The sequence below is a fragment of the Balaenoptera ricei genome, chromosome 5 (assembly GCF_028023285.1).
Source record: "Balaenoptera ricei isolate mBalRic1 chromosome 5, mBalRic1.hap2, whole genome shotgun sequence".
Classification (NCBI taxonomy): Eukaryota; Metazoa; Chordata; class Mammalia; order Artiodactyla; family Balaenopteridae; genus Balaenoptera; species Balaenoptera ricei.
This window is the reverse complement of record NC_082643.1, coordinates 77,140,883-77,155,171: the sequence shown is the minus strand read 5'-3', so window position 1 is coordinate 77,155,171 and position 14,289 is coordinate 77,140,883. Positions and strand designations below refer to the sequence as shown.

Sequence of the window (14,289 nt, the reverse complement as noted above, 5' to 3'; positions counted from 1 at the left end):
CTAGAGTAATGAAAATAAAAACAAAAATAAACAAATGGGACCTAATTAAACTTAAAAGCTTTTGTACAGCAAAGGAAACCATAAACAAGATGAAAAGACAACCCTCAGAATGGGAGAAAATATTTGCAAATGAAGCAATGGACAAAGGATTAATCTCCAGAATATACAAACAGCTCATGCAGCTCAATATCAAAAAAATAAACAACCCAAACAAAAAATGGGCAGAAGACCTAAATAGACATTTCTCCAAAGAAGACACAGAGATGGCCAAAAAGCACATGAAAAGATACTCAACATCACTAATTATTAGAGAAATGCAAGTCAAAACTACAGTGAGGTACATCACCTCACACTGGTCAGAATCAAAAAAATCTACAACAATAAATGCTGGAGAGGGTGTGGAGAAAAGGGAAACTTCCTACACTGTTGGTGGGAATGTAAATTGGCATAGCCACTATAGAGAACAGTATGAAGATTCCTGAAAAAACTAAAAATAGAGCTACCATATGATCCAGGAATCCCACTCCTGGGGATATATTTCTGGAGAAAACTGTAATTCGAAAATATATAGGTACCCCAATGTTCACTGCAGCACTGTTTAAAATAGCCAGGACATGGAAGCAACCTAAATGTCCATCAACGGAGGAATGGATAAAGAAGATGTGGTACAAATACACAATGGAATATTACTCAGCCATAAAAAAGTAAAAAATAATGCCATTTGCAGTGACATGGATGGACCCAGAGATTGTCATACTGAGTGAAGTAAGTCAGACAGAAAATGAAAAGGCAACCTATGGAATGGGATTTTTAAAAAGGAAAGAAATAGGCACAGAGGGGGAGACATGATTAAGGTGTCAGATGTGAACAGTGAGGAATGCACTCCAGGATCTGGCCTGGGGAGGGCAGGAGACAGAGCCAGGAGGAGGGTGAAGAGCTAGGGGAAAAGGAAAAGGCCAAGGGGTCAGAGGTCTCCGAAAGGTAAGGGAACAGGTGTGACAGGAACAAGGGATTGCTCCAACCCTAGCTGCATGCATACCTTGGGGAGCTTTTAAAAAGCCCAGAAGCCCAGGTCCCACACCCTAAGACACTCCCAAATTCTGATTCAATTAGTTTGGGATTGGGCCCAGTCAGGGTATTAAAATGGAATGTTCTTTGGGTGATTCCAGTGTGTGGCCAAGGCTGAGAACCATTGCAGTAAGTGAGAGATTTGGAAGAAAAAGATGAGACATATGCATGTTAATGATTTCAGAGGCTCTTGAAACACTCTGGTCACACATGTCATGTTCCTTGTACATGCACACATTCTCAGCATCCCTCCCTCCTTCCTGGCAAATTTCTACTCCACCTTTAAGATTCAGGGTAGATGTCACCTCTTTGGGAAGCCTTCTCTTGCCCCTCTAGACAGGCTCCAGGGCTGCTTCTTCTACACCCTTCATAAACCTATCTCCATTTCTCCACAGCATAACAGCATTTCTCACACTGTTTTATTTTTAACCTATTTGAGTTTACCACTAAGCTGTGACTTCCAGCAACAAGCACAGCGGCCTAGCATGCAGTAGGCACTCAGTAAATGTTCGTAGAATAAACTGTTGAATAAAATGAAAAAGACAAGTGTTTCATTAACATCTCAAGAAATGTTTACTTAAAAAGCCTAGGTTAAATTTTTGAGTTTCTTCTTAAAGATTGAAAGGAAACCACCATTACTGCCTAAATAGTCAACGGTAAATTCATTTTTCCTTTCCTTGAAAAAGACTAATGCTCTCAGAAAGGGAAAAGGTGATCAGTGGTCAGTTATCTCAGCTTTCCCCCCGTGCAAGCAGCATCTGGGCAAGATTTAAAATAAAATCCTTCAACACTGTCTAGACCAATTTATTTTGCTCCTCAGTCTCAGCTCAAGAAAATTCCTGGTCAATTCTGTCATAACTCCCCAAAGAAGAAAAGACTATTTAGAGTCAAAGAGCCTTTTTTTTTTTTTTTTTTGACCCAGAGCAGTCTGGTGTACTTCTTTGCCAAACATGATTTCTCAACAGCTGTGATCCCAACAGCTTAAAGTTCTCCAAGCTTTGGTGTGAAGAAAACTGGAGGCCCAGCAGAGGCTCTGGTGCACACAACACACGTGTTCCTGTCACCCTGTGATCCCCACCACCCAATTCCGGGCCTTCCTCTGTTCCTTATCTCCTCCTGTTTACCATCTGCATCATTAATAACACTGAACAGAAGAGGATTAAGTAGAATGGGAAATAGCAACATAACAATAATATAACAAATTATGTTGAAAAACAGATGCTCTATGGACGTGGAAATGAAAGGATATAGAATGAAAGATGCTATATTGAGACTCTCAAAAGTTGGTGTATTTAAGCTGGTTCCATTTTTCTCTGCCTCACATGAGTTTACTATAGTTATAGATCAAAGAAAACTTGGTATAATACTCCCTATAAACTGGGGAAAGAGGGGAAGTTAAGTCCACTAACGCACGGGCTGGATGCTAACTGAGAATTCACAGCATTGCCATTCTCCCGAATTCCCTGCCTGGAAACCTGGGAATAGCCCTTCATGAGTTTCTTATCCTACCAAACTCTGTCTATTTTACTGGAAGACGTTTCTCCAATAAATTGAGTTCCCCCTTCTCACCATCTTTAGGGCTGCTTTCAGGTTCTCACCACTTTAAGTTTCCTTCTATATCTCCCAAGCACAACGGTCTCTCAAACTCCAGTCTACCCTGATACAGTTCGTCCTCTGTAATTCTAAAAACAAACGGACCGTGCAATTCTCAGTTTAAAAATTTCTACTGGCTCCCTGTTGTCCAAATTCAGCTCAGTATACAAGGCACTTCAAATTCTCCGCTGCTAGCCTAAATCTACCCTTCCCATCGCATCTCCTGTCACTGCACCTCCCCCTCCCGCCGTGGTCCCTACAATGACAGCAACAGTGAACTTTTCTGAGGATGCTAAGCCTCTTCACAACCCTTTGCCTCTGCACATAGCATTTGTTTCCTCTGCCTGGGAAGGTCCTTTGCCCTCATCTGCTTTACCCCTGCCCTATTTCCTGCCTGAAAACTCCTATAAATCCCTTCAAAACCCAGCTCACATGTCCTCCTTTAGGCCTTCTCTGACTCTTGAACATAATCCTCTGTGCTAGGTGTGTGACATGCAGTTCACATCAGCACTTCTATACTATATTATAATATCAATTGAGAGATCTCGCTCCCCTTCAATACCGCAAGTGCCTTGAGGGCAGTGACTGTTTTGTTCACTTTTTATGACAGTTTTATTGAGATATAATTCACATACCATAAAGTTCACCTTTTTAAAGTATAATTCAGGGGTCTTTAGCATATGCACAGAGTTGTGCATTCATCGCTACAACCTAATTGCAGAACATTTTTATCACCCCAAAAGGAAATCCTGTACTCATGAGCAGTCACTCTCTATTCCTCCCTCCCCTAAGCCCCTGAAAACCACTAATCTACTTTCCGTCTTCATGGGTTTGCCTGTTCTGGACATTTCATATAAACAGACTCATACAATATGTGGTCTCTGTGATTAGCTTCCTTCACTTATGTGTATCCTTAAGGTTCATCCATGTTTTAGTATGTATCACTACTTCATTCCTTTTTATGATCAAATCATATTCTACTGTATGGATCTACCACATTTTGTTTATCTGTTCATCAGTTAACAGGTATTTGGATTGTTTACACTTTTTAGCTATTATGAATAATGCTGCCATGAACATTTGTGTACAAGTTTTTGTGTGGACATATGTTTTCAATTCTCTTGGATATATACCCAAGAGCGGAACTGCTGATTATAATTCTCCTGTGATGTGCACACGTATATATAGACATACATACCATACGTATACGTGTGTGTGTGTGTGTGTGTGTATATAAAACCTTGTGAGGAACTGCCAGACTGTTCTGCAAAGCAGTTGCACCAGTTTACATTCCCACTGGCAATGCATAAAGGTTTTGATTTCTCTACATTCTTGTCAACACTTGTTATTGTCTCTTTTTGATTATAGCTACCCAAACAAGTGTGATTTAATTTTGATTTGCATTCCCCTTTCCTTTTTATATTCCAGAGTTTCCAGTTCCTTTTACAAAGCCTGGCACATAAGAGCACCCAATAAATGTTTGGTTCATTCATCGTTCACTCATTTATTAACTAAATATTTTTCACTCATTCATTAACTAAACACTTTCTGAGCATCTATTACATACCAGTTGCTCTTCTCAAGGTCAAGAACACAACAGTGTACAAAATAAGCAAAATGAATGAGGAATGAGCAAGCAAATGCCAATAACCCTGAGGGCCAGTCTTCAGTACAAAGGTGGCTCTGCCCCTGGATATCTCGAAGGTGAATGGGACCCATGACTTTGCCATCACCTCCACATCTATTCATCATGCTGTCTTGAGCATAACTCACAAAGATCCAACACCAATTCAAGAGGCTCGATTCCTATTCCAGAGCTCGGTATACGTCCAGAGCTAAGAGTGTGACAAGAGCTCATATTACTACTGCTGTCACTCTCCTGCATGCACGATGCACAAACATCTGTTATGACCTGGCATGTATTTCCTCCTTTTCTGGTAAAAGCGTCACAATTTTTCTTGAGAATCAGCCTCCCTCCATGCTCATTCATTCATTCAACAAATATTTTTTCGTGCATTACTATGCGACAGATACAGTTCTAACTGCTCAGGAGACAGCAGTGAACAAAACTGACAAAATTAAAATATCTGCTCTCACAGAGGAATTCAGCCCCTGTGTTGCAGGCAGAGATGACTCAATCCCTTATTCATGAGGTCCATGGCCTGGGCCCAGCCAATCAGAGGAGCAAATCTCCATGGCTGTGGTGACTGGTTCAAGGAAAAGCATATGACAAATCCTAAGCCTTCTGCCAGAATGATCAGAAGAGAAGTGCTCTCTTTTCTCTTTTTCTTGAACTAGAAGATATAAGCCTAGAGCCTTAAGAGGTCACCATGAAGAGACACCTGTGTACGTAAGACCTAACAAATGGGCAGACAGAGCCAGGAAACAGAGAGAAAGTGAACATGCCCTAATGACATTGCTGGAATCCCTGAAACGAGTCATGCCTGAAACATGAGGTGCCGGGACTTCCAGGGTATTGAAGCCAATAGATTTTCAGCAAGTAAAAGAGCTGTAGTTAATATAATGCACAGAGTATTTTTTATGAAGCCCAACTAAAATTAGGTAAGCCAGGATCACTTTAATTTCATGGCTAACAAAGCCTTCCTCAAACTCTGAGTCGCAAAGATCCCAGCCCTGAGATGTAACCCCGTAACTCAGGTGACATCCTAATACAAATCCATGCTGGAGCCCGGAGTTAAACCTGCCCTCCCGCCTTCTCTTTTCTGAGACCTCTAGCCTCCTGTCAAAGAAAGTTTGTCAGTAATGACAGGAAACTCCTCTCTTCAATAACCTGCTGCTCTCCCTCTGCTCCCTTGGCATGCTTAACAAAATTGGAAATTGACAAACGGGCCGGGGAAGCTCAATGCCTGACCAATTCTTAAATGAGACTTCACATTTTCTTCATTTTTTAATTTTTCTGCTATACAACTTTATTTCCACTGAGGAGTTAACAGCAAAACTTCTACCCTGAGGAATGTTGCCTTTTGAACTAGACCTCAAAGTGTGAAGGAAATGAAGTAAACTCAGATTTTTTTTCTTTTAGGAAGGAGAGGCAAGATAAAGCTGGTTTCCTGAAATTACTCATGAAAGTAAACTCTCAATGTGACAAAAATGATAAGAACTTCTCTATGAACAAAGGAGGCAAAGGTTATTAGGAGGCAGCTTGGGTCCCTGGGTCAGAGAGATCACAGGATTAGAACCTTAGAAGTTTTTAAACCAGGAGGACAACGGCACACAGCTGGTTCACAGGACAACTGCCCCAGGCTCTAAGATAAAGAGGTGATTTCACCCACTAGGTCTGCCCCACCTAAGGGTTTCCCATGCCCCATTCAGCTAAACTGCCTGAGGGCTCACTCCACTCAACATCCCAAGTGGATCTGAGGAAAGTCAAGAAAGATGTACCAAACACTTTTCTTCAAGAAACTCAGGGCAGAGACAAGGATACGTTATTAACAAAACTCCCAATGGCTAAAGTACGCACAGGGTACGAGAAGAAGGTATTAAGGATGAGGACAGAGGTTCAAGGAAGACTCCCACAAAAGGAACAGCTGAGCTGGGTCTTGAAGGATAGGGTTAGGGTCCACCAGTGGACAAGGAAGAGAAAGGCACTCCAGGTGGGAAAATAACCTGGTATATCAACATCACACCCAGCAGATGTAGTCACCTTGGCATATTATATGCTTATCCCAAGGATATTTTCTTTGCTCAATTTCTAAGCTGTTTTCATCATTTCATCTTCTTCTAAATGATGTCTTCTGAAGACAACTGTATTTTTTAAATATAGCTCTAGAGTTTTATGGCCAAGTTTGACTAACATAGTCAGTGATCAAGCTGGTTTAGGTGAGGAAAAGTAGGTAAACTAAAGTAACAACATAGATTTTCTTGAAAATCTGATAAGCTGGCCTCAAGGCAATTCCAAAAGAGAAAAAAAAAACATTAAACAAGGGCAGAATCCTTGAAATAGGGTAGTTACTCTACTATGTCACAGGCTGAGACCTACTTGGAAGGGACTCCTGTGTTGAATCTCGAAGGTTCAACAGGAATTTTCCAAGACATATAAGCGTATACATTCTGGCATGTTTGTTTTTTTAAAGGCTTCCTGCAGTCACAGCTCCTAAGAGTTGAAAATGGGCTTTAAAGCAAACCTTATCCTAATTATTGGTCCATACTCTACTTCACTAGCTGCGATTGGATTTTCAGGTAAAAAGTGGCTGGAATGATACTCTACTGAAATAAAAATACCGTTTTCCTTGTAAAATGTGTTACATCTTATACCAATGCATGATAGCAGTAGCTGTTATTAAAAACCACGCTGGATAACGGTTTCATTATCTCTTATATAACTACCAATGAATAAAGCAATTTGAGTAACAACAGGAAAAGTGAATAATTGGTATAACAAAATATAGTGACAATAAGAAATTTCTATAAGTTATTTGATTAGTTCGCCTCTATTTAGAGGGAAACACATTGTTTACATGTTTGTCAGCTTTATTCTTATGTTTCCATGCTGAGTCTATTTTGCAATGTAATAAAAGACTTTAAATGCTAAAGAATTCCTAGAAGGAACTCTTCTCAACACTTAAAATGTATTCGTCAAAGGACACATGTATTTGCTTTGATTTTGCAAAATTAATATACTTACTCAAATATGGATTTACAAAGAAAATCTACTCCCTGCCCCTAAACCGGCTTCTAAGAATTGCCTCTAAGTTCCTAATTTTCCTGTGTGAATTTAGGTTGGTCACATTGTTTTCAGCTGTCTTTAATAAAAGGATATTTCCGGTCACTCAACTGCCTCTACTTAGCTTAGTGTTTATTTTATTATGTTTTAATTTTAGTTCTCTGTTGAAATGTAACATGCAGTGTTATATAAAGGAGAAAAAGACTTGGACATACTTATTGAGTTTAATTTTAGAATTTAGGGACATTAACATCTATTTGTCCATGGTTTAAATTTACTTATTTAGAAACTCAGAATTTGCAGAGTGGTATGTGCCCTAACAAGTATAGAATCTACCTAGATCTATTTGCCACTTACAGTCCTATATTATGTTTAATACAAAATGTCATTGCAATTGTTTTTTTCTTATTATATTACTATGAGGCTAAGAACTAAATCCCACACCACGTTGTATGCAGACTAGGATCCATCACGACACAGAGAAAGGGGCATACAATGAAATTAAGTTGGTTTTCTTATTAAGGCCTGAAATTAATCAGCATTAGATCCAGGGAGAATTCTGAATTGGGAGCTCTATTCTAGACAAACCCCGCAATGCCTAAGATGCTGTTTATGCAGACTCACCACCAATGCCTCCTTTGTTCAAATTTAACAGTTCACAGGCTATAACATGCAATCCTACATGGCAAAATGTGACAGAGTTTTAGTTTTCTGTTACAGTCAACTAAAATGTTTTCACATTATGATATTAGTAGAGTCATGCAATTAATACATGCATGCAGTTAAGTTCAATTAATTCTTCTATCTTATTTTAAAGATCCACCTTTCTAGTACATTAGTGAGAAACAATAAAAAAGCCAAAACATGTTATTATAGTAAATCATAAGTTTAACATCAAAACAATTATCTAGTATATATATTTGTTAAAGTTTTAAGTCAACTAGTATGCTGCACTGAAACATGTGAAAGTATATCTGACCTGGAAGTACTTCTGACATGGGTCACTGGACGTCAGCAATGGTGCAGGAAATAGGTTATAATCTGAAATCTGAAAAGAGGGATCATTTGAGAAATTAAAACCCCAAATAACAAAGCATGAAAGGAAAAAAGCATAGCATTGAAAATTCTTCTAAAAGCTGTTAAAAATATTAAGCAAATCTTGGCAGATAGTGTCCAAATTTGGTTTACTTATAGTTGGCCAAACCACTTTTGACTGAAATTTGAATTCCTGCTTAACCACATTTCCCACAAACATTTCTTGAGATTTTTTTCCATGCCAAGTTTAAGTTATCTATCTATCGATCTCAAGTTTCCAATGCTTTTTCTCATTAAGAACACACAATTCAGAAGCCAGTAAAGAAAAACACTGGTAAATTTCACCACAAAAATTTAAACCTTCTGTTAAGGAAAAAAAAAAGGCTATAAACACAACAAAGACAAAAAACAAACTGAAAAAAGAATTCATTACAAATGAACTTATTTACAAAACAGAATCAGACTCACTGACATGGATAACAAACTTATGTTTACCAAAGGGGGAAGGTGGGAGGAAGGATAAATTAGGAGTTTGGGATTAACAGATATATATATATACTATATATAAAACAGATAACTAACAGGACCTACTATATAGCACAGGGAACTATATTCAATATCTTGAAATAACCTATTATGGAATAGAATCTGAAAGAGAATATATATATATATATATAACTGAATCAATTTTCTGTACATCTGAAACTCAACGTTGTAAATCAACTATACTTCAAATAAAAAAAAAAGTTCACACCATAGATGACATAAAAAGGTAAATTCCCTTTATATAGAAAGAGCTCTTTGAAATTAAGAAAAATATAAACGAGCCTGTAGGAAAATGAGCAAAGGACAGAAACAAGTCCTAACAACTAACCTCACTCAAAACTGAAGAAAATGCAAATTTAAATAACAATGACTTACTAGTTTTCCTGTAGCCAACTGCAAAGATTAATAAGCTTGATAACACATAATCTAAGGCAAGGACACTGGAAATAGGAATTTCCAAATCTTGCTGGTGTGAGTAAAAACTGGTAAAATTCTTTGCAGAGCCATTTAGAAATATATGAGCAAATTTAAAATGCATGGACCCTACTGCTCAGCAATTCCTTTCCTAAGAATTTATTTTACAAATAAACTTACGTAGACTCTGTTGTTCTAAAAGCAAAAGATCAGTAACAACCTAGCTGTTCATCAGTGGATAAGTGCTTCATTAAACTATGATGCAGCCATACAACAGAGTACTGTGCTGCCATTACAAAAAAATGAATCGAATCTACATGACCTGATACAAAAGGGGCCTTAAGACACATCACAAAGGTAAATAATATGCATGATCAAATTTGAGTAAAATTTTTAAAACCATATACATATATATATGTGTGTATGCATATACACACACACATACTTGCATTTACATAGAAAATGTCTTAAAGGAATAATAAAGAACTAGATACACTGGTAAACTGCCAGTTTACCACATTAGATACATAACAAGGAAAACTGAAAACAGACTTTGTTTTCAATGAGTTGCTATCAGATGTGTCACTTAGAATAACAAACCATTATATTAATTCAAATGTGGATACTGCATGATTCCATTTATATAAAGTACAAAAACAGGAAAAACCTATCTATTATGTCAAGATAGTTTGCCCTGGAGGGCAGGAAAGGGGAAGAAGCAAGAAAGTGGCCTCTGGGATGTTGTGATGGTAATATACTTCTTGATCTGGATGTGAAAATTCATCAAGATGTACCCTTATGTGTACATTTCTGTATGCTTACTATACTTCCATGAAATGTTAAAAAAAAGTTAAATGTTAGTGGTTTTCTAAAGCATTATTCAAGTTGAGAAACTTTATATTTGCAAAGACTAAATTCTAATCTAACCTTTCCAAACTAGTAACCTTTAACGGGCATTACTTCCAACTTATGATTTAGGTAATGACCTGACAACCTTGTCTACTGGTCCACCATACATTTTAAAATTATATTTGCACATATTGTGGGTAAGGCTCATTACTTTGGTATAATTAAAAGGGTGGGCTTAATTTAAACCGTCCTGAAACAGCAAGAGATGTTTCCTCTATGCACCTTTGCTTCTGCCCTGTATCTTTCTCAACTCCTTAAAGGTATTTCACAATTCACTTTTCCTTTCTTTCAGTTTTTGTCTTCAGTATACGTTCAGTTATAAGCATAGCAGATTATGATAGCTATCAAGAAAATGAATACCAATAAAGTAGAAAGAAAGCTAAGAAAAGGCTTTACAGGAGTATTTTGAAAAGGCTTGAACAAAAATTTAAAATTTGCATATCTTAGTTTGTATTATACTTAAAATAAAATATTCCTTTTTCTCCAACACAAAACAAACTCTGATTTCTATAAAGTTAATACTTGGACATTCTGCTAATCACTTCTTTTTTTTTTTTAAGTATTTGTTTATTTATTTATTTATGGCTGTGTTGGGTCTTCGTTTCTGTGCAAGGGCCTCCTCCAGTTGCGGCGAGCGGGGGCCACTCTTCATCGCGGTGCGCGGGCCTCTCACTATCGCGGCCTCTCTTGTTGCGGAGCGCAGGCTCAGTAATTGTGGCTCACGGGCCCAGCTGCTCCGCGGCACGTGGGATCTTCCCAGACCAGGGCTCGAACCCGTGTCCCCTGCATTGGCAGGCAGACTCTCAACCACTGCGCCACCAGGGAAGCCCCTCACTTCATTTTTAAAAAGGCCCTGTGCTAGTATTATCATCTGACCAATACTTAATCCATATGTGCCATGAATTATGCTGGGAGCATGAAGCACTTTAGTGAAAAAAAACACATTCTTCCCTCTTTTGGAACTTATAGACTAGCTGGGGAGATGGATATTAATCAGAAAATTAATCAAATCAGTGTGTAAGTATATATGTTCTAGAGGAAAAGAATTCAGTTCTATGAGAAAATTTAACGAAGGAACAGGTGATATAGATAGCCTGGAGAGTCAGGAAACACTCCCCTGAGAAAGTTAAATTTATGTTGCAATTTGCAGACTAAACAGTATTTAGCAGGATAAAGTTATTAAACACCTAAACGCTATGCAAGGCACTCCCTAGCCCTGGAGATGAAGCACAAAATGCAGAACTGTTTTTCCCTAGGTGCTTATATCCTTGATGAATAAATGTAATGTAGTAAAACAGTTTCCGAGGACTTTGTAGCATGGATTAATTCTACATAAATAATAACCTGAGAAAGTATAAAAGCACTCAAGTATGGTTTTAAGAATATTCTATAGCAGGTAGCCACTAAGAGCAACATGGAGCTGCTAACACTTGGAAGGTGAATTTTTAATTTTATTTAAGTATGCAGTTGACCCTTAAACAACGCAGGTTTGAACTGAGCTGATCCACTTACACCCATTTATTTTTCAATAGTGAATACTGTAGTCCTACGTGATCTGTGGTTGGTTGAATCCTGGGATGTGGAGGGAATGCTTAATCCAGTATTGCTCAAGGGCCCATTGTCATTAATTTAAATATAAATTTATAAACTGATGCTTGACTCTTTGGGGGAAACATTTTAAGTAAGTTTGGAACTTCTTGGGTAGGTAAATCTACTTCCAACTCTAAACTTTATGATCAAGTATTTCCAGTGAAAATTCTACATCTGAGTTGAGTGTTAAAACATGCTGATTTTGGAGCCTTTGCATGAAAATAAATGTAAAATATCTCAATAATTTTAAAACATTGATTACGTGTTGAAATGATAACATTTTGAGTATAATGAGTTAAATAAAATGCATTGTTAAAATTAATTTCACCCATTTTTTAAAATGTGGGTACTAGAAAATTTCAACTTACATATATATGTGGCTTGAATTATATTTCTATTGGAGAAGTACTGACCTAGGGAATGTAGGTGGATTCGGAAACTTCACCCTACTCAAAATACTATCTTCTTTTCCCAGAAAAAGCAAAGCAAATGCTCCCTCAGTTGTAAGCTAGAGGAGGTATACCAGCTTTCAGAGCAAGTGCCTTTGTTTCCATAAAAATCACATAGTGAGTTGCCAAGACACCCAAGACCCAGGGTAGGCCACCACAAGCTCCACATTAAGAATATAATCGTGGGAATTCCCTGGTGGTCCAGTGGCTGGGACTCTGCGCTTTCACTCCCGGGGCCTGGGTTCATCCCTGGTCGGGAAACTAAGATCCCACAAGCCTGGGGGCGTGGCCAAAAAAAAAGAGATATGATTGTGATTTCAAAACAAACGATGAAATTAAATGAATCAATCTAGCAACAGGTTTCCCTTCCAGCAGTGTTTTTATGTGTCACATTTAGGAAAATGCATAATGTTTATGTGCCTTGTGACAATGCCACTGGAGCTCAATAAATGTCCAACATGACCACAGAGGAGCAGCCTAAGCAGAAATCACAAAAGCACTAGTAAACAAATAAAGAAGTGAACAAGTAAATTGAATGCCCACTTGTATTTTGGTTCAGTATAATAAGATGCTGTGTACTTTTCCTCCCCATTGGACATAAATATAAAAATTCAAAATTATATACATATATATTAGTTCAATGTTTTATATGATAACACTCCAATCCTCAATGCCTTTATTTTTGTCAATATGATACGCCCAGACCAAGAATGCTTCAGTAAACTATCTCACTATAATCAGGCCCTTATGTGCTCCATTTGCCTTAGTAACTGACTGGTCTTTTTATTTGCGATATTGTGTTTGTAATTTAGAATAAAAAGAATTTTTCCCTTATTTTTATTGTGTATTTTACCTTTTTTCACTATGTAATTATACACTGTACCCAACAGGCTTCAAACAGGAAATAGATGACACATTCAAATGGAATATTTTGAGGAGGGTCTAATTAAAGGACTATTTTTTTAAAAAAGTGGGCAGAGTAGGAAAACGACAAGCGATAATGCAGACCCCAGGACCAGTAAGAACAAGTTACCACTCCCGGTCTGAAGGAAGAGAGAGCAGCGTGCAGGGTGGGCACTGCCCACCACCACCACGGAGGTTCACAGCCAGCTTTCAGCAACCATGTGCAAAACTGGTGTCTTCTCCTGCTCTCACTGCCTGATCCTTTGGCTATAAGGATGAGAAATTACTCCTTAATAAGCTAAAGTTGTGTGTAACTCCTTTTTTCCAAAAATAAACGAAAACTCACAAGTGTTCATCCATTCAGATCCAGCTCAAGTACTGCATCCTTGATAAAATGTTCTCTGAATTACCTACTTGTTTAATCACTATTATCCCACCACTAAACTTTCTACACACTTCTCTTATTACGCTTAAGGCACAACATTAAATTTTTATTTTTATCTTCTTTCCCAACAGAGGGTAAATACCTTGAAAGGAGGACTGCCTTACTTATTTTTATTTTTTTAAATTGAGGTATAATTGACATAAAATTATATTTTCAGGTGTAGAACATAATGATTTGATATTTTTATATATTGCAAAATGATCACTACACTAAGTCCAGTTAACATCCATCACCATACACAGTTACAAAACTTTTTTTTAATCTTGTGATGAGAACTTCCTATGTACTTTTAAAGGATGCCAGAGAAACAAAAGATAAAAAATAAAAATAAGACAAAGAATTTCACTTTACCTCTCTTCCCCAAATACAGTTAAAAAAAAAAATCTGACAAATTCCTCTCAATTTACTTCGCTCTCTGTCCTGTGCACTGCCTCTTTAGACCCTTAGTACTTCACCTGGTTCCGTAATTCCTATCATGGCCTCAGTCTAATCCCCCCTGACACCTCCCCTCAGATCCATCCCAGCTCCACAACGCCAGACAAACACTGCTCTGTTCACAATCACTCCCAATCCAAAGGCCTCCAGAATAAAGTTCTTTCAGCCACTGAGAACCTAATACCCAGTTGATTCTAGAACTTATTTTTAGAGAGCCC

General features: G+C 37.8%; 1 protein-coding gene across 14 annotated transcripts in view; it reads right to left on the bottom strand.

The window, feature by feature from the left end:
- APBB2 (amyloid beta precursor protein binding family B member 2) overlaps positions 1-14,289 on the bottom strand; it is a 364,010-nt gene that overhangs the window by 191,830 nt on the left and 157,891 nt on the right. For all 14 annotated transcript variants that reach the window (XM_059923127.1, XM_059923130.1, XM_059923126.1 and 11 more), the window contains one exon: positions 8,325-8,393. In XM_059923127.1, coding sequence (XP_059779110.1) covers positions 8,325-8,343 — 19 coding nt within the window. In that variant the 5' untranslated portion in view covers positions 8,344-8,393. The remainder of the gene's footprint in view (positions 1-8,324; positions 8,394-14,289) is intronic.